At 37.1% G+C, this 25,832-nt stretch overlaps 1 protein-coding gene across 1 annotated transcript in view; it reads right to left on the bottom strand.

Moving 5' to 3' along the window:
• The window catches only part of NBAS (NBAS subunit of NRZ tethering complex), a 155,618-nt gene that overhangs the window by 128,560 nt on the left and 1,226 nt on the right, over nucleotides 1–25,832 (bottom strand). The window contains exons 2-12 of the mRNA XM_026695307.2: nucleotides 25,142–25,196; nucleotides 24,116–24,149; nucleotides 23,373–23,450; nucleotides 22,014–22,061; nucleotides 16,179–16,222; nucleotides 13,700–13,833; nucleotides 11,946–12,079; nucleotides 11,764–11,862; nucleotides 5,148–5,292; nucleotides 3,885–3,950; nucleotides 2,781–2,909 (exon numbers count right to left, since the gene is read on the bottom strand). Of these exons, the coding sequence (XP_026551092.1) occupies nucleotides 2,781–2,909; nucleotides 3,885–3,950; nucleotides 5,148–5,292; nucleotides 11,764–11,862; nucleotides 11,946–12,079; nucleotides 13,700–13,833; nucleotides 16,179–16,222; nucleotides 22,014–22,061; nucleotides 23,373–23,450; nucleotides 24,116–24,149; nucleotides 25,142–25,196 (966 nt within the window). The remainder of the gene's footprint in view (nucleotides 1–2,780; nucleotides 2,910–3,884; nucleotides 3,951–5,147; nucleotides 5,293–11,763; nucleotides 11,863–11,945; nucleotides 12,080–13,699; nucleotides 13,834–16,178; nucleotides 16,223–22,013; nucleotides 22,062–23,372; nucleotides 23,451–24,115; nucleotides 24,150–25,141; nucleotides 25,197–25,832) is intronic.

The following is a 25,832-nucleotide window of genomic DNA, read 5'->3' on the forward strand; positions in this document are numbered from 1 at the left end:
GGCAGACTATAGTGTCCTTCATCTTCATTAAAAACAGGATGTTGAAAGCACCGATTTTGAATAGATAAAGCTGACTGGTAGCCATAGTATTTCTTCCTTCTCTTTTCCAAGCCTTGCTTGAAAACTATTGCATACCTTTCAAACAGTTATCTAAACATGGTTTACTTAAAACTTATTTTCTTTATTCTGCAAGGGTCTGCAACATGCCATGTCTTTGCTTTAGTACTTGGGCCGCAAATAAGGATTTGCAAATATTAAGATTTGATTCTATAAAGAATGTACTATTATCCCTTCAAATAGAGCATTCAGCTCAGAAACTGCCAATGACCGCAGTGCTAAATCTGCAGAATTGTATGGATACATTATCCCTTCATAGATTTTTCTGTTACGCTAAAGAAGGATAACTCCAGAAGTCTGTGACTTCTGAAATAATAGTATAAGTCTCTTTTTAAATAAAGGATGATAATTTATAGGCAATGATAGACACTAACTCTAATCCCTAACCCTAACCATAGCAGCCGAATATACAATGAGGAAACCCAACTTCTATTGATTCCTTCATTGTAAATTGGTGCTAAAAAATTTGTGACCCTTTTTGAATATTCAATATTTCTGTATAAATATGACATAAAATGCAATCTGTTCTTGACAAAGTCCTAAAACTAGATAAAGACAACCCAATTAACACATGAATAAAAAACATTATACTTGTTCATTTATTCATGTAAATCAGGAGTGTCACACTCAAAGCCTGTGGGCCGGATCCGGCCCATGGGGTGCTTAGATCTGACCTGTGAGGCCAACCTGGAAACAACAAAGGATCAGCCTGCAGTGCCTCTGCCAATGAAAATGAAGCTTGGGAGGGCCGTGTGAGGCCTTCCCAGGCTCCTTTTTGGGCTGTGACAGCCTCTTGCACCCCTCTGCTAGTGAAAACAGGAGCTCGGGAGAAGGAAGAGAGGGAGGGAGGGAGGGAGGGAGGAAGAAAAAGATTATAATGAGAGGAAGGGAGTGTCTGAACTAAGTCCTGCCTTAGCACTTGGCCACCACAGGTGCCCCCGACTCAAGTGAAGTCGAGCTGGCCATACCCAACCTGGCCACGCCACCCTTCCTGAGGTTAAAAAAACCCGATGCGGCCCTCAATGAAATCTAGTTTGACATCCTTGAAGTAAATGATATCTTTATCCTTAATATATAAATGAACAACTATAATTTTAGTCCTCGCTTAATGACCACTTGTTCAGCAAACACTCGAAGTTACAATAGCACTGAGCAAGGAGATTTATGACTGATTCTTATAGTTTCAGCTGTCAAAGTGTCCCCACTGTCATGTGATCATCATTTGGGCCCTTGGTAACTAGCTCACAATTGCAGTGGCTACAGTGTCCCCCAGTCACGTGATCACCATTTGTAACCTTCACTGTCAGCTTCTGACAAGCAAAGTCAATGGGGAAGATGGTGGGTGGTCACATAGGGTGACCACATGACATCACATTTAATACAAGTAGTCCTTGACTTACAATTCATTTAGTGCCCATTCAAATTACAACGGAACTGAAAAAAGTCAGTTATGACTTTTTATACTTACAACCATTACAGCATCCCCGTGTTCACGTGACCAAAATCCAAATGCTTGGCAACTGACTCATATTTGTGATAGTTGCATTGTCCCAGGATTATGTGATCACGTTTTGCAACATTCTGACAAGCAAAGTCAGTGGGGAAGCCAGATTCACTTAACAACCATGTTACTAACCATAGTGATTCACTTAACAACTGTGGCACAAAAGGTCATAAAATGGGGCAAAACTCCTTTAACAAATGCTTCACTTAGCAACAGAAACTTTGGGCTCAATTATGGTCATAAGTTGAGGACTACCTGTAACAATGTGGTTTCTCATAACAACTGCAATTTCTAACAACATTAGAAATTCTCATAGCAACATAATTGCTAACAAACTTCTAAACTGTTTCTAACAACACTGTTGTTATAAGTCAACGTGATCACATGATATCATCCTTTATGACTGCCTCACTTAGCAAAGGACTTGTGATCCTAATTACCATTGCTAAGGAAGGATTACATATATATATGCTTTATGGGTGAGATACTATTTCATCCATTTTTTAAGCATCTCAATTTCTTCCATATTGAAAAACAAAAGAAGGTTTGTGCCTCTATAGCATATTTTCAGATTCTAGATTACAATTCATTTTTCTATATATTAACTTTGTTATTATAACATAAATCAGACTTAAGCACTTAATTATAATATACAGGTAGGAAACAAAACTTTTTAATTGCTGCAGTTAAATGCATGAAGCTATTCTCCCTCAAACTGTACTGATGTCATTACATTAAAATAATTGTTTCATCAATCACAAAGCCTATATGATGCAAACAGGCAACCCGATTCTTCCAGATGTTTAGGGCCACACACCTCATATACTTCCCAACTACTGATCAGGCCCCTAGGGTCTAATCAAACTGAAGGCCAAAATATTTGAAAGAACACCTGGCCATCTATTTCTCCCACAGTGACAGAAAATCCTACCAAATTCAAAGAGACTCGCCGTTAAAGGAGCCAAGCCCAATTAGTTTACTAAATCTCTCTATGTTTCAGTATAGATACTGTAGTTCTAATGAGCCTTTTTGTTCAATATTGAACCTATGAAGTAATTTTGAAAGGTCGTTTCATTTTAACTATCTTCTTCCCACACCAAACCTCCCTTCCCCCCATGAAGAAGAAATCTCATACAAATCACAGGGTCTGGCCACATACCTGTTCATTTTGTTCCCATTCTCTTAGTTGTTTCAGAGAAGGAATGCTCCATATAGTCAGTTTTCCAGAGAAATGTATAACTGCTAGGCGAGTGTTGTCTGGAGAAAATCTCATTTTGAAGACACCATCCTATCACCATGATTTTAGTGAACGATGAAAACAGAAAGAAGAACATTAACCACACAATTCACATTTTCTGCCACTTCCAAAGTAGATATATTTCTCATTCAAGGGATTCCAGAATATAAGATGTGAAATGGTTGTTCATGAGGAGGAGTATGTGTCAGTAGCATCATTCTCCTAGGCATATCTACTGGAAAGCAAGAAATACTGAATTCAGGGTTCCTTATTTCCACAGAAAGGCCAAGTAAAATGAAGTGAAAACTTCCAAGTACTATAAAGGCCATTATTCCGATGACACCCCTGTGTATAACACTCGTCAAATCCAAATGTTCAATCCTGAAGCTGGGTATGACTCCTGGTTCATAAACTGCAGGATGATGAATAGGTTCCACTAAATCTATACAAGTTCGAAAAAGTATTAAGAGTTTCCCTTACACTCAAGGGCCCCAACATTTCAGCTTTACTTAATTAAGTCACTTTTATCACCATTATATTGTTTTTGAATAGCCAGATGGCAATCCTAACCAAGAATATATTGGACAATGTACAGGTAGTCCTTGACTTAAAATAGTTCATTTAGTGACCATTCAAAGTTACGATAACACTAAAAAAAGTGACTTATGACCATTTTTCACACTTACGGCTATTGCAACATCCCGATAGTTCTGTGACCAAAATTCAGAAACTTGGCAACTGACTTGTATTTAGGACGGTTGCAGAGTCCTGTGGGTCATGTGATCATCTAATAAGTAAAGTCAATGGAAGCCAGATTCACTTGGCAACCATATTACTAACTTAACTACTACAATAGTTACCACAGTAACAACTGTGCCAAGAAAGATCATAAAATAGGGAGAAATTCAGTTAACAACCGTCTCACTCAGCAACAGAAATTTTGTAGTATAGGTTGAGGACTAACTGGACCTTCCTTAAAAACACAGGAATCTTAATAATCAACAACTCTTGTATATTTTCCATTACCTTTTCCCTTCCTTGCCTGTTGTAAAATGAAAGATGAAAGATCTTGAACAATGAACTTTTCTTCACCTGTTAAAAACAAACTTGTATTAAATTCACTTTCTTTCTGTCAGAAGCTAAGAGCAAAAGAAATCAAGCTGAAATAAAATATACATAAAATACATATGTAGACTTCTGAAGGTTCCTATAAAATATACATTATAGCAGTAAGGATTCCAAGCATTCATACTGTAACCTTGCCTAGAATATTCTACACCCAGTCAATAACTAGAAAATATGGATTGATTTCTGACTGTGTGTCATTTCTGCAATACATATAGCAAACTTAATGGTCTCAAGATTTTTAGGTCTACCATTTCTCCAATCTTTCTGTTAACTATAATGGCTTATCCCAATGGATGTAAAATCCGAAACATTGGGGAAAAAAACATATTAACAGCAGATTCCAGATGGCTATTTCCAATACATATCATGATGACACATTTGGCACATTTAACACTTTAATTTAACCAGATTTAATCCTTTAGTTATTTTTGTAAAGCCAATAAACAGATTTCTCCCTAATTTGTAACCCTTGTAGCAAATCTGCTTAGTAAGAGTTGTCCCCCCTGCCCCCCCAAAAACCCCATCCAATTTTATTATTTTAAAACTTGCTAACAGTTACAAGCACCCCAAAACCTAGGGTATTTTTCCTAAGGAGATTTGCTGAAAAAGTACATTTACACAGTTCAGTAATAAATCATTCAGTAATAGAGAGTCATTCAATACAGCAGGACTTAATGGGACCTGAGCTGGCAGTGACTGACAGAAAGTGAATTTGGTGGTATGGTGGGAAATTCAACAGTCCTCAGTGCTTGAATTTGCATATCAAGTCAAGCCAATTACACAGTACATAACGATCATGGATCTTGATTCAATAAATTGATCAAACACAGCCCTACCGATTTTCCCTGCTGTGCCGATTTACCCTTCTGGGCATTCAGCAGTCAGCTTCACTTCTGGTCACGACCAAATCAGGTTGCGACCGAAGCCCTGGAACGGATTACGGTGATGACCCGAGGTTCCACTATAGCCACAACCTCTGAATAATTACTTAGCAAAGTGAGGTGTTGGCTCTAGAGGGATTTATTATGGATTATATAATCTCAAATGCTAGGTCTGCCTCCTTTAAATGAATTTTGGGGATTTTACTCCAATGCTATTGATGGGAGATCAAATGACAGAAAATAAATGTAAATAGTCTGAATACATTTTATTTATACTTACAATACCAACATCGTCTTCATAACTAGTAACTTGCTTGTAATAGGGTGCTCCAGAAAGAACTCTCCATATGGACAAACCACAACTACTCGCTTTAGACATCCCAGCTCCATCATCATCCATTTCATAGCCACCAATAATCAAGATTCTATCACAAGAAAATGACACACAATTTAGTATGGCATTCTCCAGTTCCTTTAGTTCAGGGGTACCAAACGTGCAGCGTCATGCGACGTATCGTGACCCTTTTCCCCCCATCACTAAACCAGGCACGGGCGTGGCAGTGTATAACACATCTGGTCCACGGACCGCAAGTTTGATAGCCCTGCTCTAGTTGTGCTGTGGCAAAAAAAAGCACTTTCAACTGTTATAATTTAATAATGACCGATTTCAGCCTTTAAACCATTATTTATATCATTCTGGGCATAATAAATCCCAAATCCCAATTTACAGTTTCTATTTAAAACTATTACTTAGAAAGAGAGAAAGGAAATCAAGAACTAAGCCTCCCTGAATTCAGCTTTATTTGCCACTAAGTGTATGAGATTGTAAAGTAATTAATCTAGCAAGCTAATTTCCAAAGTAATTATGTATTTCAATTTTTTAGAACTCGTAAATTAAAAATATGTAGTGAGGAGATATGGCATCATTTATCCAAATAAAAGAATAAAAAAGCATTTTACGCTTGTGTTTTTTTGCAAGTAGTAAAATATTACCACCTAGTGGTAGATGAACAGACAGTATGTTCTGTCATGAATAACGCTTATAACTATAATTTATTTCACACATTCATTGGCTAGTTATCAAGTACAAAGTAATAAAACTCATCAAATTCATCCCTGCAAAAAAAAGTCTATTTAAATTCTTCAGTAATTTTCTAGGAACTTTTCAACAGCCAAGAGATTGTATTCAATTCTGCTTTTAGATTTGCTGGCAATGAATTTATCTCTTTTTCTGACAATTCAGGTAACCATGATTTTACTTAAAAAATAAATGTTTTATTTACTGTATCAATTTATGTAACCGATCATCTTGCAGTCAGTGCTCAGTGGCTGGATCACAATAAGCAAATTACCTTACAGCTAAGAGAAATAATCAAGCACCATTTAAATAAATCATTTGTATATTGCACTACTTTTCTCTGCCTGAAAAAAAAAAAGAAACATGTCACCAGATACCTGGGCAATATAAAAAAGAAAATGAATTCTGCCATATAAAAAAAGAGATCTATTTATCAATTCAATAGGAATTGAGGGTCTACGGTACTATCTTTGCAACGTTAGAACCTTAAACAATAGTATAAAACAAATGACAATATTCCATCTTCCTAATGCTTAACTACACTGGCAGCTTGTTTTACAGTATCATCTGACAGAAAGATTTCTGTTTCAGGTCTGTGCTGTTGGTTGACATATGCACATTTTACATTCGGTGGTAACAAAAGGGGGTTAATGTTATAATTGCTTCTATAAATATTATACGGGAGAATATTTCTAAGTTTCTTATTACTTCTTATTATTTCTTATTACTTATCCTAGTAGGCCTGGCAGCTTCAGAAGTAATACTGAGATGTTACTGCACTTTCAGTAATCTCAAGGATGGATTATTTTGCTAATCCATACCCAACAACCTTGCAAGGGGATACATTTCCCATTCATCAAGAGGCTTAAAAGTGGAGTTTTTATTACATGCTTAGAGAAAGCCTTACGTTTGATGCATTTTAATTGAGAAAAATGATATTGTTCATAATTTAAGTGTGTATTTATTTATTGTTAGCCAACTTATTGTTTTTATAAATAACTCGAGACAATAAACATACTAACTCCTTCCTTCTCTCATTTTCCCCACACCAACAAATCTAGGGTTGGACTGAGAGAGTATGACTGGCCCAAGGTCATCCAGCTGGCATTCATACCTAAAGTGGGACTAGAACTCACTGCCTCTTGCATTCTAAATCAGTTCCTTAACTACTAGACCCAACTACTTCATAGAGTATGCAAAACATAGTGACAGCAAAGAAAGCTACTATATTGAGTTATACCCAAGGCATTTTATTAACTAAAAACAGCACTGCGGCACAAGTTTAAAATTTTAAACAATTCTTCACAGAGCTGACAAAATGCAAAACAGAAGCAACAATTTAAGAGAGATGGCATTTAACTGCTCGCTAATTCAGGAATGATCTCAACTCATACATGCATGCAACTGTAATTGAAAGAAAGCTCACGGGAAGGAGATCAACCACAGAAATATTTGAATTACTTCATTAATGAGTTAAGGGTTATCAGGGAACAGGGGGAGAAAATATGCAATGTAACAAATATAAGAAGAAGCAAGGAAATTAAGCGTAATACCCTGGGAAACTATATAAGCCGTGCACTGAAGTAGTAATCAGGAACATTTTTGCAAGATAAACAATAAATTATAAAATAGCTGGAGAGAACCAGTTTTGTGCAGTGATAAAGGTGCTGAGTTAGAACCAGGAGATGGTGAGTTCTAATCCTGTCTTAGGTATGAAAGCCAATTGGGTAACTTTGGGCCGGTCACTCTCTCTCAGCCCACCGCACCTCACCGTTATTATGGGGAAAATAGGAGGCAGGAGGATTAGGTATAATTGCCACTACGAATTGGCCAAAAAAGGCCAAATAAAAATGAAGAGGTGGAGGAGGGGGGGAGGGGGAAGGGGAGAGGGAGGAGGAGGAGGAGGAATAGAATAGAACTGTGCAAAGCATTCCAAAAGACATCTTGCAAAGCATGCCAATGACAAGAGAAGCGGACATCTTAAAAGAAAAACTAAATTCCATGAATCAAGTCAAATGAGTAAACATTTACTGGAGAATTGTTACTCAACCTGAAGAATAAAATTATAGTGAGAGACACGGCACTAAAATTTTCGGGGCAGACTCCTGACATTAGTAATAAAAAGTCCTTCAGAAAACAAACCCCAATTATTTCAGCTTGAATACCTAAATCTAAATGTGAATTTAAGAAAAATTGTAGATTGGTAACTGGGATGTATTTTTTTTTACAATGAGGCAATTTTGTTAAGAATATGCCAGAAAGAACAATATAGTCCTCTACTTATGACAATTGAGCCCAACATTTCTGTTGCTAAGCAAAACAGCTAAGTGAATTTTGCCCCATTTTACGACCTTGGTTGCAACAGTTGTTAAACGAATCATTGCAGTTGTTAAGTGAATCTGACTTTCCCATTGACTTTGCTTGTCAGAAGCTTGAAAAAGGTGATCACATGACTCTGGGACATTGCAACCATCATAAATATGAACCAGTTGCAAAACATCTGAATTTTGATCACGTAACAGTGGGAATGTTACAACGGTTATAAATGTAAAAAAAGGTCATAAGTCACTTTTTCCAGTGCCACTATAGCTTTGAACGATCACTAAATGAAGTGTTGTAACTCGAGGACTACTTGCAATCAGCAATACAAAACAGGTGGCTAATTTTTAAAACGTGTAAATATATTCCTTTCAAAAACGTGTAAATATATTCCTTTCAAAAACGTGTAATGTTTTAAAAAACAATGACAACTCAATACCATATGCTCTAGGGGAAGTGATAAAGAACACAGAAATAAATATTTTCAGCAAAGTTCGAAGTATGCACAACAAGAAGAGAAACAAGAAATACCAGTTTCTTGCGCACCAATTTTAACTAATATAAATCATAGAACTCATTAGAGCAGGTGTATCCAACCTGCAGCCCACGGGCCACATGTGATCCTCAACAGCTACCGTGTTTCTCCAACAATACGGCCTCCGCCAATAGGAAGGCCCAGCATGATTTCTAGGCATGAAGTGAAATTAAGCCCTGTCCCCAAAATTTAGGCCTATTTAAACCATGCGTTTCCCCGCCATTTCTCACATCATTCGTTAGAACTACAAGAGGTGAAGAGAAATGGGGGGAGGGGCAGGGGGAGGGGGAGAAGGGAGTGTGTGTGTGCGCTCGCCCCGAGGCCGCTTCTACCGGCCTATCAAAGTGGCTGGTGACTGCATTTGGGGAGCTTCCATCGCCCGAAAGAGACTGCCTAAAGGCGAGGGGACATGGGCAGCCACGCCACGCCCTGAAGCACCTGGGGACTCTGCCTTCGGGGAGCTTTTGTCGGCCAATAGAAGCGGCCTCGCGGAGAGGTACGTACGTATGGGCTGCTCTAGGTAGGGGAGGAAATTAAGTCACCCCCGAAAAGATGGCCTAGCCATTTTTTCAGGGGTCAAAAAAAAAATAAGACCCAGCCTTATTGTGTGAGAAACACGATCGTAATGAGGCCACAATATACGCTCCAAATTGTTTTATTCTATGTACAAATAAAATTGCAAATAGTGTGGATTTTTGCCAACAATCTTTGCAATAGTCAACATATTTTTTCAATAGTTTGATAGGAGAGTTAAAATATTGGCTGGTAATATTTCTAGAGAAAAAATGTTCTGGACTAAAAATAGGTCATCTATAGCAAAAATTAGTTTGGAAGCTTACTTCCACATGATTCTACTTTACTTTCAGTTATTAGATTCAGCAAACTACTCATCAAAGATGTATAAGGAAAATGCAATATGAAATAGATCCACACATTTATTGAAAGATCAAATTGGATCAAACAAATGTTATTTCATTAGAGGAATTTTCCTATCTGGCTGCAGCAGCATGCAAATAAATGAAATGCATACATACAGAATTAGTTTATCAAAGATATACAGGTATTCCTCGATTTATGACAATTGAGCCCAAAATTTATGTTGCTAAGTGAAACATTTGTTAAGTGCGTTTTGCCGCCATTTTAGGATCTTTCCTGCCACATCCGTTAAGTGAATGATTACAATTGTTCAGTTAGTAACATGATTGTTAAGTGAATCTGGTTTCCCTCATTGACTGTTTGGCAGAAGGTCACAAAAGCTGATCACATGCCTCCTGGACACTGCAACCATCATAAATATGAACCATTTGCAAAACATGCAAGTTTAAACCACGTGACCATGGGAATGCTGCAATGGTGAAAAATGGTCGTAAGTCACTTTTTAGTGCCGTTGTAACTTTGAATGGTCACCAAATGAATGGTTGTAAATCAAGGATTACCTATATAGCCTCCATAATGATCTGTTGCTTTGTCCCTGATTACACCCTCTTGTTGGCCCTTACATACTGTGCAAAATTTGCCATAGCCCCTCACCCAATGGACATTTTTGGGAATGAGCTTGGGAGACAAAAACAAAAGCTACAGACTAGACAATGGTCAAATGACAGCTTAACCTGCACAAGGAATAGGGGAATGGCAAACATTACAGATGGGATCTTCCCTAGTTTCTTAAACTGTAAAGGTGATGTGATGACCGGGGGCGTGGCACAAAGGCAACACAGTCAGATATTCAGTAGGAATTCCTTTATTAGCTCCAACTTTGCCCCCAATGTCCTGGTTACCTTCTAGGCTGGAGAAAAACTCTCCCAGGAACAGCCTTTGGCTGCAGAGAATCAAGTCCAAAACGTGGTCACCAACAACTGTAACTATAAGTCCAATCAAGGCAAGATGAGGTAATTTGTTGGGCAGGGCAGAAGCAAGAATTCCAGATGTGAAGGAACAGCAGTAATTCAGCATGGTTGGGAGGATGCCAGGAACACAGATAACCAAAGGCAACACAAGATAAACTCACGTTTGTTTCCAGCAGATGCCACACTCAGCTTGTATCTCTTTTAAACTCTCATTCCCAGGTGTGGCTAATGAAGGGAATCAGGGTCCTTTCCTCTCCCGTAAACCACGCAACCCACATTGCTCTCTTCTCTGTTCCTCCCTGTGTGCCCTAGGATGAAGAGGGGGTGGGCCTGGTCTTCCTCTGAACTTCCTCTCCCTTGTTTTCCCTCTCTCCTGCTCTGTCCAGTCGGACTTCGCCCTTCCCCAGTTTCCTCCACAGCCAACGGAGCCACACTCCCTGTCAGCTGTTCATCTCAGATTCAGACTCCAACAGGGGCATGATAGGTGAAGGGGGAGAAAGAGACTTTCAGAACTGCAAGATCTACTCACGTAAGCTTAAAATATTATTAAAAAGTTAGAGCAGTACTTCTTGTCAAGACTACCTTGCAAAGCTGACAATTGTGTATGCCTGACATATACTAAAAAACTCCCTTTTTACAATTCTCTAAACACTTAATTTGGAGTAGAGTCGGAGGGCTAAATGGAGCTGGGAGTTTACTGGCCGGGTGCCTTCCTGATGCCACATGGAGTTCACAGCAGATTTTTTTTTCTTTGCACCCAGAAGAGAAATATCTGCTGCTAACTCCGAACCTTCCGAGTGGGAAGCAAGCATCTTCACCACTTGGCCACATTGCTCATACTTAACATACACTAACTTTTATCTAAATCCTCTTGCATTGGTGCAGTAGTTCTAAAAGATCCTAGAATCCTAGAGTATTTAGGATTAACGTAGCAACCATCCATTACCCACCTCAAACCAAATGAAACATTGTAACTAATGTTTGCTAAGTGCCCATGATTGCTTTTATTAATTGCCTCACTGCAATCAAACATTTCAGAAGTGGGGGAATGATAACTAAATGATATGAAGCCCCTGGCTACTTCATTAAAATAGTTATTTAAATTACCCAATCTTACCGATGTGCGGGATGATAAATTACTCCAGTTATTCCATTAATATAATGCTTGCTAAAGTTGAAAACATGGCTCTCTTGGTAGCTCTGATTTGTTCCAACACTAGACCAAGAAAAGATACAGGACTTACTTTATGAAATAGGATTTCCAATAAATTATTGGTAGACACATCACATCATATTTACCTCACCAGGTAGCTTTTCAGCTCACCACGATAATTGATGACCAACAATTCAGCTGACCACTGAGCACTGGCTTTGTATTCCAGGAAGATCAATCCTGCAATGGCATAAGTCAAGTCCCCTGGGAAACTAGTAACCTATTTAAAATAAAGATTTAAAAAAGAGAGGGTTTTTTTAGCAAAGAAGTTCAAAAAAGGCTTCAAACACTAGAATATATTTTCTAATTGAAACCAAACACTTTTTTAAAAAAAAACTCAAAAATTAAATCTCTCAATAGCATGTTATTAAAAGTAACCCTAATTTTTTATAGAGAATATGCATTCTTCACTACTATTGACTACAAAGAAATTTCATCATGTAGTATTATTAACACTTATTAATAAAGTAAAAATAAGTACAAATTCTTTCAATGGGTTTTTTTTTCAATATCCTTCCTTTCCTGCATTTTTCAGTGTTTGATAACACACCTATTAAAAAAGTCTAGTTATCATATTTATGATTCCCTAAAATTATATTGTGGCAATTGAGATTTCTGATCCACAAAAGCCAGAATGGTATGATGATTAAGGTGCTTGTTTAGAAACCAGGAGACTAGGAATTCTAGTTCCATGTTAGGCATGAAAGGCAACCCAGTGACATTTGGTTGGTCACTTTCACTCAGCCTAACTCACCTCAGACTTGTTGTGGGGAAAATGAGAGGAGAAATGAAGATTTCATCACCTTGAGTTACTTACAAAGTAATAAGGTAAGACAGACAGATAGACAGACTGACTCTCTTCCAGTATGAAAATACGAGTATTAAATGTGCTGTTTAGAAGTATTATTTTAGAGATCAGCAACAATTTTAGGCCAACAAGAGCAGCCTTTTTACATAAATAAAATTATGTATACCATATTTTTTGAACTATAAGATGCTCTGAACTATAAGATGCACCTAGCTTTTGGGGAGGAAAATAAGAAAAAAAAATCTGCCTCTGCCTCCCAGCAATATGCCTCCTTGCAGCCAATAGTAAACAGCCTGGTCAGCTTCAACATAGCCTGATGTAGCATAAGCAGCTGATTGTTGGTTGGATCTGCCTCCCAGAATACCGACGATCGGCTGTTCCAGGCTGCAGGGATCGCCACCGCCTATCACCACCTCCGCACATCCCATTTTTGACCTCCGCATGTTCCGGTTTTGGCCTCCGCCCTGTTTTCAGCCTCTGTGCATCCAATGGGGCATGAGAAGCCGAAAATGCGTGAGCAGGGGCCAAAAATGGGAAGTGCAGAGGCAGCGATAGATGAAGGCAATCCTTGCAGCATGGAACAGCTGATCGTCGGTATTCCAGATTCTCTGACAATCAGCTGCTCATGCTAAATCAGGCTGTGCTGAAGCTGACCAAACTGTTTGCTGTTTGCTGCAAGGAGGTAAATTGCTAGGAGGCAGAGGACGAAGGGTGGGGGCCAGAGGGTTGGCAGGGCTTTGGCAACATTCGCTGTATAAGATGCACAGACATTTCCACCCACTTTTTTTTTGGGGGGGGGGGGAGAGTGTGTGTCTTATACACCGAAAAATATGGTACCTTGTTCAAATATCTGCAAACGGAGAATGCAAGTTTATCAATACATGTGCAAAATTGCTACTCAACCAGAATGAGCAAAAAAGCATATCATGATGCAAATTCTCAACTTAAGATGTTAAAACAGCAATGGCTAAGGTGGCTCCATGGCATGGTAATCGGACTTGTAAAGCTTGTTAAAAAAGGAAAATTAAATACCGGTTGGATGAGGAAGAGTTCGCTGCCGACCAAGTCAAATACTCGGACAGTTCCCGTGCTTTCACCATAGGCAAGCAAAGTACAATCATGACTCCACGCAACGCATCTCCACTGGGGATTCAGGTCTTTAGGGACTACATGGAAAAAAAGATAAAACAGATCAACTCCAAATCATAAGTGGCTTTCAAAAAAATTTTTTTTTCCAAACTACAACTTTTAAACAGTTGTACAGCAGATACATGTTCCGATGTTCCCTATGACAAAGCCATTCTAAAAATAACTGTGATTTGTTTTATAGTCCCTCTGCATTGAAGGACATAGTAATGTTGTTTTGATAATCTATGAACCATGGAGTGGAAAAGGGCTCATGAATCACAATCACAGACCAAGAGCTCTGAATGATAATGAAAGTCCTTGAAAGTTATGGGAAAGGAGGAAAAAAACCCAACACTTATATCTCCATAATCACTGTGAAAACTATGTTTTGAAAAAAAAAAAGAGGAAAAGATAATAGTATTTCATCTTCCTATTTTACATCCATAAATGTTTTAAGGGGCAAATATGATCAGGGTGGATAAAAAATCGATTTTTTAAAAAAATCATTTTTTAATCAAGTTTATTTTAATAAAATGCTTTTGGAGTAAAATCTAAAGATAGTTTTCTATTTAAGATACATTAATAATTTAGTTTATTCACCATGAAGTGGAGCTTAGTTATGTAGCATGAGGCTGCATATTCTGCAATTTTGGGACTGTCGGTGAGTAAACAGTGGGTCAGAGGAGGTGCTGCTGTGGGACAGTTAACTCTTTAAAAATTATGATTTAAATCAAGTTGATTTAAATCAAGCCTTTTTACTAGAGATTTAAATCATGATTTAAATTGACCTGATTTAAATCAAATCCACCCTGAGTGTGATTGACTAATTACTTTCTTTATATGTTCTACCTGTTGATTTGGGCTTCCCTTGTTTCAGGGCTCATACAGCGTTTCTCCTCTATTTCTTTGGGTCTGAATGCCTCAAAATCAGAGATAAAATCCTGCACATGTAGGTTCCTCAAGAAACAAGCCACTACTCTGATCTCATAGTACAAAAGCATGAAGCAACTATTCAATGGCTTGGTATGGTTGCTGCCCAGATATTCTGCCAGGAATACCTTGGGAGGGCCACAAAATAGCCACACCTGAGCTTTTGAATTGCTATGGCTTGTTCATATTGTGGACCCAGGAAGTGCTTCTCTCATCAAAGGACATTTCCAGATCTAATTATGTGAACTCTGGCAAAACCTAAGCCAAACCTTAGATTAACTAGGACCAAGTTGGCTTATTTTAGGAATTGTGCTAATGCTGACCTTCTGTTTTAGACATCCTTCTACATCATACTAATGACAGGTGCAGACACTTATATAAAATTTATAACGGCCTTAAACTCCTTCCTCCATAAGCAGCTTTGATTGCAAAGAATGCCACGGTCTTATGCAGATTTAAAATAACCTAGATCAGAATGTAAGTCCCGGCCACCCCAAAGTTCCCATATTTGTTATATTTTCAGACATTCAGTACTTTTGCTTTGAACAAAGGTACTATAACAGGCTGAACATGCAAAGAGAAGCACTAAGGAATATTTGGGAGCATATAAATTTACTAAATTCATGCAACCACTGATGTAATTTGAGAAGCAGTCGTCTTTCATGTGCAACACAGCTGGGAATATTTTTATCACTAGAAGGTATTTTCATTTATAAACTTCTGTTCGAAGAATAACTCAGCCATCCAATGAACTGATACAAACAAATGCCCTTAACTACGGAGGTCCACTACCCTTCCAAAGAATAAGCACTTCATTCTGTCTAACGATTCACTCCTTCGCCAAATGATGACCTTCACTGAACCAATGTAGCTTTAGTTCTACACAAAATAGTTACAAATAAACTTCAAGGAAGCATAAGCTTTATGGAATGGAATGGGACAACTTGCTGCAGCCAAGTCACCACGGCCATCTTACACAGTCAATTCACCACGGCCAGCTCGCCAAGGAACAACTCACCACAGGATAATTCAACAATTCAATTTAATTATTTAAAATAATAAAAAAAAATATTTTAAATTTTTGTCATTCACATCCTTTTCTGCCCCCTTCCACATCCCTTCTTTAATGATTCTATTCCACCAATTCTTCAATATTAGTGTAACTCTTGTCCTGCGGTGAGTTGGCTGAGGTGAGTTGGCTGAGGCAAATTATCCTAGACCCTTGTGGAAAGGGACTGATACTAAACAGAATCAAGGCAGGGCAAGCTCAGTGGAACCAGAACATGAATCACCTTTTTGTAGAAAAGGAGAAAATATAACAAAAGAAAGAAGAAATAGGATGTAATAGCTGGAAACCAAACTGAAACTTTTGGTTAGACCTGCATTTGATAGGGTTTGTTTTGTATTTTTTCTGGATAAGTGGTAATTTACTTGAAAGTGAAAATTTACTTACCTTGACATTTTCCAATGACAGACCCAAATTCATCCTTGGCAGACCTGCAACATTCAAAATGCATGTTTTTTATGCTTTGGAGATACCTTGATTGTTGTCTACACTATTTTTTCAAGGGCTAAGATTACACCAATCCTTGAATGTCACTTTAAAAATGGTGCATTGTAAAAGGAGGCAGGTCCATTTAAAAAGATTTCAAAGTAAGTGGAAGTGAAAATTAAATGACTTTTTAAATTAATGTATTTCACTATTAAATTTAAAATATGGTCACACTGTCCATAATTCACATCTCCTCATGTGTCAGTTGACGCTCTGTTTAACAAACGAACAAGAATGCTACAATAGGCTTTCAACAACCTCCTCTCTCTCATACTGAGTCCTTGACTTACAAAGGCAATCGGAATTGGAATTTCCATTACTAAGCAATGTCATTGTTAACATATCCCACAGTTATGAAGAAACTTCCTGCCTGCTTCCCACAACCAAAATCAGTGGGGCAACCAGCAGGAAGTTGCAAGTGCCAGGCAGGTAAGTGATTGTTGCCAGGTGGGGGAAGGAAGCAAGGGACCATGGGGTGGGGGAGGGTGCACAAGGAAGTGACAGAGACACAGGTTAGGGAAGATGCATAGGGTTGTGCATACTGGCTACCACAAGCACAGAGGAGCTGGAGGAGGGGGTGTGGCTGGGGAAGACTTATTCCAATCATTTGTAACCAGAACAATCTGGAACTGAACACACTCAAAACCGTAGAAATGGTGGTAGACTTTAGGAGAAACCCTCCCATACTACCACCTCTTACAATACTAGACAACACAGTATCAACAATAGAGACCTTCAAATTTCTAGGTTCTATCATATCACAAGACCTAAAATGGACACCTAACATCAAAAACATCATCATAAAAGCACAACAAAGACTGTTCTTTCTGCGCCAACTCAGAAAGCTCAAATGCTGCTGATTCAGTTCTACAGAGGAATTATCATCTGCACCTCTATAACTGTCTGGTTAGGTTCTGCAACCCAACAGGACAGACACAGACTTCAGAGGATAATTAGGACTGCAGAAAGAACAATTACTACCCACCTGCCTTCCATGGAGAACCCATATACTGTACGAGTCAAAAAGAGGACTGTGAAAATATTTACAGACCCCTCACATCCCGGACATAAACTGTTTCAACTCCTACCCTCAAAACTATGCTATAGAGCACTGCACACCAGAACAACTAGACACAAGGACAGTTTTTTCCTGAACGCCATCACTCTGCTAAACAAATAACTCCCTCAACACTGTCCAACTATTTACTAAGTCTTCATAACTATTACTATTAATCTTCTCATCACTCTTTATCACCCATCCCCTCCCACTTGTGACTGTAACTTTGTCACTTGCATCCTTGCGATTTATATTGACTGTTTCCTAGTATGATTTGATTGCTTGTTGTACCCCATGACTATTATTAAGTGTCGTACTTGATGGTTCTTGACTCTTGACGAATGTATCTTTTCTTTTATGTACACTGAGAGCATTTGCACCAAAGACAAATTCCTTGTGTGTCCAATCACACTTGGCCAATAAAGAATTCTGTTCTGTTCTGTTCTATTCTATTTGTGACCTTCCTTGCTGACTTCTCCATTTACTTCCTTGAGAAATAAGCAGAGAAGGTTGCAAATGGCAATCACGTGATCATGAAAAAGTTTGGAAGTTAGTTTATGTTAGACTTTCTTTTGATGACCATGTGCTGTAAAAAGAAGAAATTGCATCACTCAGATGCAAGAACTGGGCTTTGGGTGGTTTGAAGATACTGTAACTCATCAAAATGTTTATAAAAATGAATGAGCATATTTAAAATTTACAACTTAGCTTTTGTGCATTTTCTACCTTAGTACATTTTCTATCTTAGCACAAGCAGAAAGTTTGTATTATGAAAAAAAAAAATCAACACATTTAATGGTACAATCAAAGGTGGCTTCAGAAGCTGCAAAAGGTAGACAGATCTGTTTAGCTGTTATTCCTATGCAAAACTCTTTAACATTTGTCTGCTATGCAAGCACTGTGCAAAGTTCCATTAATCAGTAATGTAGCCAGGAGGAGAGAAGGGAAAGAAAAGTCGAAATACAGAGTATTATCAGGTAGACCAGACAGAAAAAACAACCAAAAGAGACTTCCGGTTTGAGCTTCTTCGGCGACAGACTGAAACTTCGTCTCTCCGAGGCTTCGATCCGTGCTCACCGCTGGAGCGCCCTGAGCCGGCTGGTTTTAGGGCTAAGCCACCCCATAGAGGAGGTGAAGAGGGGGGAGACTACCTGCTGGGTTGAGGAGAGCCGCATCTCTCCTCCCCAGCTGGCCCTTATTCCCTTTCCCGAAGGCGGTTGTAGTGGTGGTCAGAAATGGCCACCACAAAGAAGAACTCGACTGGAAGAGAATGTGCAGGAGGAAGAGAAGGAGAGAAAATTCTGATTGACCGGATCAAACAGCAAAAGCAACAAATAAGGTACCCTGGAATTTAAACTTAACAACATTGTTCCCAAAGAAGATTTTGAAGCTGCGAAGGAGAGAGAAGGGAAAGGATTAGGTTTTCCTTCCCTTCCTTATACTGATTGCTAAGAGACTTAAGCAAGAAATTGAAAAAAAATCCAATATTAATGTCAAATTAATAGGCATCTAAGCTGAAAATAAAAGTCAAAGGGATAATAAAGATTTCTGGACATTTAAAAATTTTTAAAAGCAGGAAAGGAGAAAAAAAAAGAATAGAAGGGCAGGATCTGGAAAAATGGAGGAGAGTGCCTGGAACTAAGGAATGGAACTGTAATTAAAAGGAACTTACAGTGAAATTTTAACAAGATTCCTCAAAGATACATTTTAATTGAAACTTGGTAACAAAATAATAGAACCACAGGAAGAGAAAGTGGAAAAAAGAAGCAAGTAGAAACAGCCTTGGATTATTTGGATTATTTGGTGATTTTTGGTTTTTGCATCTAGATGACTAAAATTAACCGGGTGGTTGTTTAAAAGTTTTTAAAATGGTATCACTCTTAGAAAAACTGAAAACAGAACTTAAAAAATGGAAAGAAAATGCACAAGAAGGGAGAAGTTCTTTTGGCTTCGTGTTTCAATTCTTAGAAATGGAGATCTGGAACTATGAGAAGCAACAAGAAACGCTTGCAGAACAAGAAGATTGGGACAAAGAAGAAGCCATCTTTAATTATCAAATAATTTTAAGTGGGGGGAAAAAAGAAAAGTGGGGAAAGAGAGTGAAAGGTTTAAGACTAGAAAAAACAACCAAAAAGAAGAAGAACAGTTCGAAAGATAAGTATAATATTAGAAAGCAACAGAAGAGGGGATTACAGATGAGAGAATTAGAAGTAGAGAGACGAGGGGGTAAAAAGGGGAGGGAGAAGAAGAGGGGGAAGAAGGCAAGGAAATGAAGTTGTAAAAAAACAGAAACAAAAAATGGAGAAACAGAGAAAAGATATAAGGATTGTAACCATAAGCTTGTTTAGAGATAATGGGTGAAAATTTAATTGCAAAAGGGATTCTGCAAAGGTACATAAGATAGCATTGTTATATTACAAATAGAAATAATTTTAGAAAATATGATGATGGATAAAATATTTACTGTAATGTAGTGGGATGTTTGTTAATAAATAAATGAATTAAAATGATTGAGAGAATTAAAAGGGAACATTTTTAATTATTAGTAATGATATATAAAAATATAAGTGAGAAATATGGAAAAAAAAGAATTAACTATGGAAAGTTTATAAGTGTTCCCAAGGAAGGATGATATTTAATTGAAAAGAAATGTTAAAGATGTTAAGATTTTAATGCATATTAATGATAGAATTGAATTGGAATGGAATGTGTGTTTTATTTACATATATATATATAATTTTTTCTTTTTAAGAATATAGTCTCTATTTTAAGAATCTACCAAGCAGAACTCGATTTGAAGTTATGTATTATATTGAATGCTATAATCTTAAAGGTATACATTGAAGCTTAAATAAGAGTTTCAATGGATAACATTAAAGGATATAAAGGTGTCATACTCTAATTGGTAACTACAGGGAAAAATTTGCTTAATAAGAAAAGATAATGTGAAATTGAAACAGGACAGACAAAAGTATAAATATAATGATTTGAATTGAGATGAGATAATTAAAACAAAATTGAGAAAATTAAAAGAGGGGAAAAACTATGTAGAAAATATAAAATGGTAATAAGATATGGAATAGAATATAAAAATGAGCATGAAATTGAGTTTTGTGTCTGTATGAAGAAGTGATAACCTGGGACCATGCTATTTTCCAAAAAGATGTTTTATTTGTATTTTGTTTTTCTGAAAATCCAAATAAAATTTTCAAAAAGAAAAAGAAAACACAACCAAAGAAACTAACTCTACTTTATCGTAAAGCTACATAAACAGGACCTTGCAACTATGAAAGTATAATTCTTCCTCTGCCATTTTTACAGTCTGAGAAATAAGGGGAAAGACTTTCTGAGCCTCTTGATCTTCCCCTTATGTAGTTGAAGACTAATCATTCCCTAGGAAGCATTTCTTCACCCTTTCTTCTAAAGTCATTCCCACATGCCATTACAAGTGAGCTGGAAAGAAAGCTCTGATTTCAGTTGCTTAAAATATTTTTTATTTAAATTTTCCCATTTGACATCTATAAATACCCTGGCTGCATATACTCTTAGTAGCAAAAAAGGGCTTGTATCATGATTTATGAATTGTCTTACAAGATGAACAATGCAAATCACTGCTTCTTTTGATGGTTGCCAAAGGTTGATATGATCATGTTCTTAAATTATAGCTCATTTTGTGTAGAAGAAATATAAACTCTTTAATTTAGTCTAACACACAAAATTATTCAGATGAAAGACTTTTTAAAATGAAAGAAAATTAAAGTCTCTGGCCATATTCAGAATTTATCTTATTCCTAAAGCAATATGAATACTAACACTTAAATATACAGAAAATAGGTAAGAGAGCTAAAAACAGGTAAGAGATCCACATTTTCTTCTACATCTTGGTTGCAATTCTATAAATATATTTGTGTAGGAGATGACCAGGCTGAGCCCAAAGGGTCAAATGCATTATCAGTCTTGAGTCCCTTTGCACTCACAAGAGATCTAAGTCTAGCCTACCTTGAATTCCTTTGACTCTTATTAGCCACCAATTTGCTTTGACCATTCAATTCAGATTCTTGTAGAGAACTTTAGCATACAATAAACCTATATATAGAGCCATGGTGGCACAGTGGTTAGAATGCAGTATTACAGGCTAATTCTGCTGACTGCCAGCAGTTCAATCCCTGATCAGCTCAAGGTTGACTCAGCCTTTCATCCTTCCAAGGTGGGTAAAATGAGGACCCAGATTGTTGGGAGCAATAGGCTGATTCTGTAAATTGCTTAGAGAGGGCTGTAACAGCAATAGCATTTAGACTTATATACATTTAGATAGCACTTAGACTTATACCTTAGACTTTATAGTGCTTTACAGCCCTCTCTAAGTGGTTTACAGCATATTGCCCCCAACAATTTGGATCCTCATTTTACCCATCTTGGAAGGATGGAAGGCTGAGTCAACCTTGAGCCTGGTGGGATTTGAACTGCCAAATTGTAGGCAGCTGGCTACAGAAGTAGCTTGCAGTACTGCACTCTAACCACTGCGCCACAGAGGCTCCCTGTAAAGCACTATGAAGCAGTATATTTATCTAAGTGCTATTGCTATATTCATTTGAACTGCCTAATTTCAATTTGTGTGAGTATAAGCTTTACTAAATTCATTTGAATCAAGGTGTACAATTGTACTATTCTTCACTTACCTTATTTCTATAGCCTGGTCTTGAACAACTGCTAACAGTTTCCCATTGCTACAAAAAAAAAAGAAGTTTGAATGAAAATCACAGGCGACTACTCCTTCCAAGACACCTCAGGAATCATTTTATATAGTGGAGCCTTAAGTATAAGGCAAATGTGAGGTAGTCTCAATATTTTACAGCATCCCGAATCCTTTCTCTCTATTTTTGAGTAAATAAATTATCTCTGATATTATTAAAAATATATTCAAAGGTTAAATTGTAGACATGCCACTAAATGGTGGTGAACATGGTATTTCAGGAAATATTAGGAACATAAAGCTACCCTGAGAATACCTAGTAAATATATCAGGGTTGGTTCTGGAGTTAATTAGGAGTTTAACAATGGAAATCAGTAGGAGTCAGGTTAGCCATTGTTAACTCAAGCGTAAGTCTGGTTAAATCTGGATCTAATACTATCTTTGCATTCCATATAATAAAAACTGAGAGCACATGTAAGATGAGAAATCCTATGGCTGTCATAAAACACAAAATTTATTTCTACTGTCAAAATATATCCCTTTCAAACATTTCTCCCAAGTCAGAAACGGCAAAGAAACATAAGCAGCCAGCAGTAGGATTTGTGGAGCAGAAACTGGAGGCTAAAACTTTGCCTTAAAAACAACTCTCTACATAAAAAACAAAAACCAAGATTCTTATCAATCTCTTTGCCACCATTCACAAACTTAAATTCCCTATCGGTTTTATCAAATTTGGTGTCAGCCTTGGAAGCCATTTTTTACTTGGAAGCTTTGAGGCTGCCACATTCAGTGCCTGGGAATTTGGGAGGAGGGATTTCATAGTGGGGTAGAAGACTAGACACAACAATGTTCTTTCTCAGAGAGTCAAATACGTGTTATCCTTAAGGGAAGTGACTTGGGGAGGATGAGACTAGTTGGGACGAAGATTTGATTGGGCCATGTGATGGACTGATGGGTGCAGAGGATGGATCTTTGATTTCTCTTTTGGGAAGAGAAAACCCAGAACTCTCAGATTCAAGTTTTCCCAGATATGCCAATATGACAACTCTAATAAAATGGAACTTTGAGGAATTGTTTATCTCAGAGTTTATTGGGTTGGAGTTGGTTAGTTTAAACACTGACATCTGGACTCAGGCAAAAATACTTCACATTTTCCGTCTCATTTCAAAAGTGATACATTGAACTCTGGATGTCAATTTCTGCACTGTTATTTTACAGCAAATTAATTAAATTAAAATTACCTTGATGCAGATTACATATGAAATCATTTAGTCTGAATGCAAGAAGTCCAAAGTCAATTATCATAAAGTCCCACTTTCAAAGGAAAAGAAACCTTGCCACCAACCTTGCAAGTTCTAGATGCCAATTCATCTGTTTACTGACCAGGCGGACAAATTCAATAGGGAGAGATAATGTTGCACCACTGGAAGCAGAAATACGTTTAAGTCAGAGCAATGAAGGTGATACTTATGAATTTTAATTACATGACAATTGTTAGAAAACAGCAGATGAACTGTAAGATGTAGGAATGTTTACAAATTCCTCCCAAAGAGTTCTCCTGCACTTGTTTCACATAGCTCTATTAAACAGTATCTGAAATATTAAAAGGAGCCGAACTATCATTATTGCTATTAGTTTTCCTATTTTTATCTATATGTTTTGTTGACATTTAATATTACCCTTGTTTAAGCCATTGGCATAAAGCAAAGTTTTATATTCTTGCAAGAAGGATATAAATCACTATACTATTAATAAGATCAAAAGCAAAGTATAAAAAAACGGATGAGAAACAAGCTGTCAAGAAGTATTTGCTCTCAAGAGCTGTGTGTGCATGTGTGTATACAGTATGTACATACATACATGCACAGTGCACGCATACACACAATTTACATTCAGTATCCTGAAAAAATAAAAGTGCCTTTTAGAAGAGAAATCTTATTGAATAAAAAATTACCATTTCTGAACTAAAGATCATTACATATTCCAAATATTATTATAAGAGATAGAATAATATTTTTAAAATGCCACACATTGTTTCAGAGTTGCTTAAGACAGAACTTGAATCAGTTGTGTTTAACAGTGGCTTACCTGCTCCAAAAGTGGTGCAGAAATAAGGCAGGGCCTAAAAGAGAAGAACATAATTCTCTTTGAAAGAAAACAAGACCAATAAAAGATGCTATTTTCTGTAACTGTTTTGTCAACAGGCCCTCCAATTTATTCCCCTCCCCCCCAAATTTCTCCAAAACTTAACTCTGTATTTGGGGCTAGGTGTGGAAACAATAACATATCTTTTTCATTGTTCTCATATCCTTAATATTCTTACTCACTATTCATACCTTGGTACCTAAAGTACCTTGGTACCTGAAGGAGGAAAAGGCTGCTAATGGTAATACATTCATTTATTTTGTGACAATGGTTTCTACCCTTAACAATGTATTGCATACTTACTTAACATAATAAAGAAACTAATCAGGTATACTGAAATGCATCCAAATATAGAAAAAAGATCCTGAGAGGCCTATGCTACACTTTCATAATGAAGAAATTAATGCCAATAGGCCACAATGGACTTATGTCACTTCCCATTTAATCATTAAACAAATCACCTGAGTGAGGTTCACATGATCAAAACTTTCTATTTTACTGCAGGATTCTTCATTGACTCTGCTTGTCAGAAGCTGGTTGCAAAGCACAGAAACTGTGATCATGTGACCAAGGGAATGGTGCAACAGGCATAAACGCCTATTGGTTGTGAAATGCCCAAATGTTGATAACGTGAAAACAGAGATATTGCAATGAGTGTAAATGCTAGAGCTGATCATAAAGTTACTTTTTCAACATCATTGATCATTAAGCAAGGCAGTCATTAAGGCAAAGTCTATCTCTAAATGCTATGCAATTCCTATTACACTAAGCTCTGGATGCAGTATAAGAATATCAAATAAGTTTATAACTTTAGTGAATAATTTGTAACCGTTTTAAAATCTTTTTATGCTGTTCAGAGCTTCAGCTATGAAATGGGCAGCCATATCCATTATTTAAATTAATTAGTTCACATTATATTAATTTTAGCCACATAAAATCTACTTGAATAATGAAGCTATATATATTTACCCATAATCACTCTTTTGATGATAAATGGTGCATAATGCTTCTGGTTGCCTCTTGGCTGTAAGACCAAAAAGATAGTTTTCAGTAAGTCCTTTATTTGCAAGGCCATTAAGCTGTTGCAGGTTGTAAAATAATTGTTGGGATAAGCAACTCTTTAAAATGCTAATCTCTAAGGTAGGGGTCTTCAAACTTGACAGCTTTAAGACTTGTGGACTTCCAGAATTCCTCCTCCAGTCATGTTAGCCCAAAATTCTGGGAGTTGAAGTCCACAAGTCTTAAACTTTCCAAGTTTGAAGACCCTTGCTCTAAGGTCTTTTAGAGAATTGTGAAACAAAGATGTTCAAGGAACTACTTCAACTCCAGAGCCTGGTAAGAAGACACAAAACAAGTCCATGCTGCATGTTAATCCATGCATGCAATAGGTCCCCTTTTTATCTGTTAAGGATCTCTTTCTTGGGAATATTCTTCTATAAGAAACATAATATTACAGTCACTAAATGGATATTACAAAAACAATCCTAATGGCATAAATTAACTAAGTAGTCTTCAGTGTAATAAAAAGAAAATAAAGAGAGTATTGAAAATTTCAGTTAGCAAGAATCATTGAGCAGATGCAATAAATGATTAATAAATATCAATTAAGAGGCTGATTAAGCTTCAAAACTCTTGCTTCACATTCTTCTTGTAAAAAGTT

Source organism: Pseudonaja textilis, chromosome 1 (genome assembly GCF_049901715.1).
Source record: "Pseudonaja textilis isolate UNSWEBS1 chromosome 1, rPseTex1.2, whole genome shotgun sequence".
In the NCBI taxonomy this organism is placed as follows: Eukaryota; Metazoa; Chordata; class Lepidosauria; order Squamata; family Elapidae; genus Pseudonaja; species Pseudonaja textilis.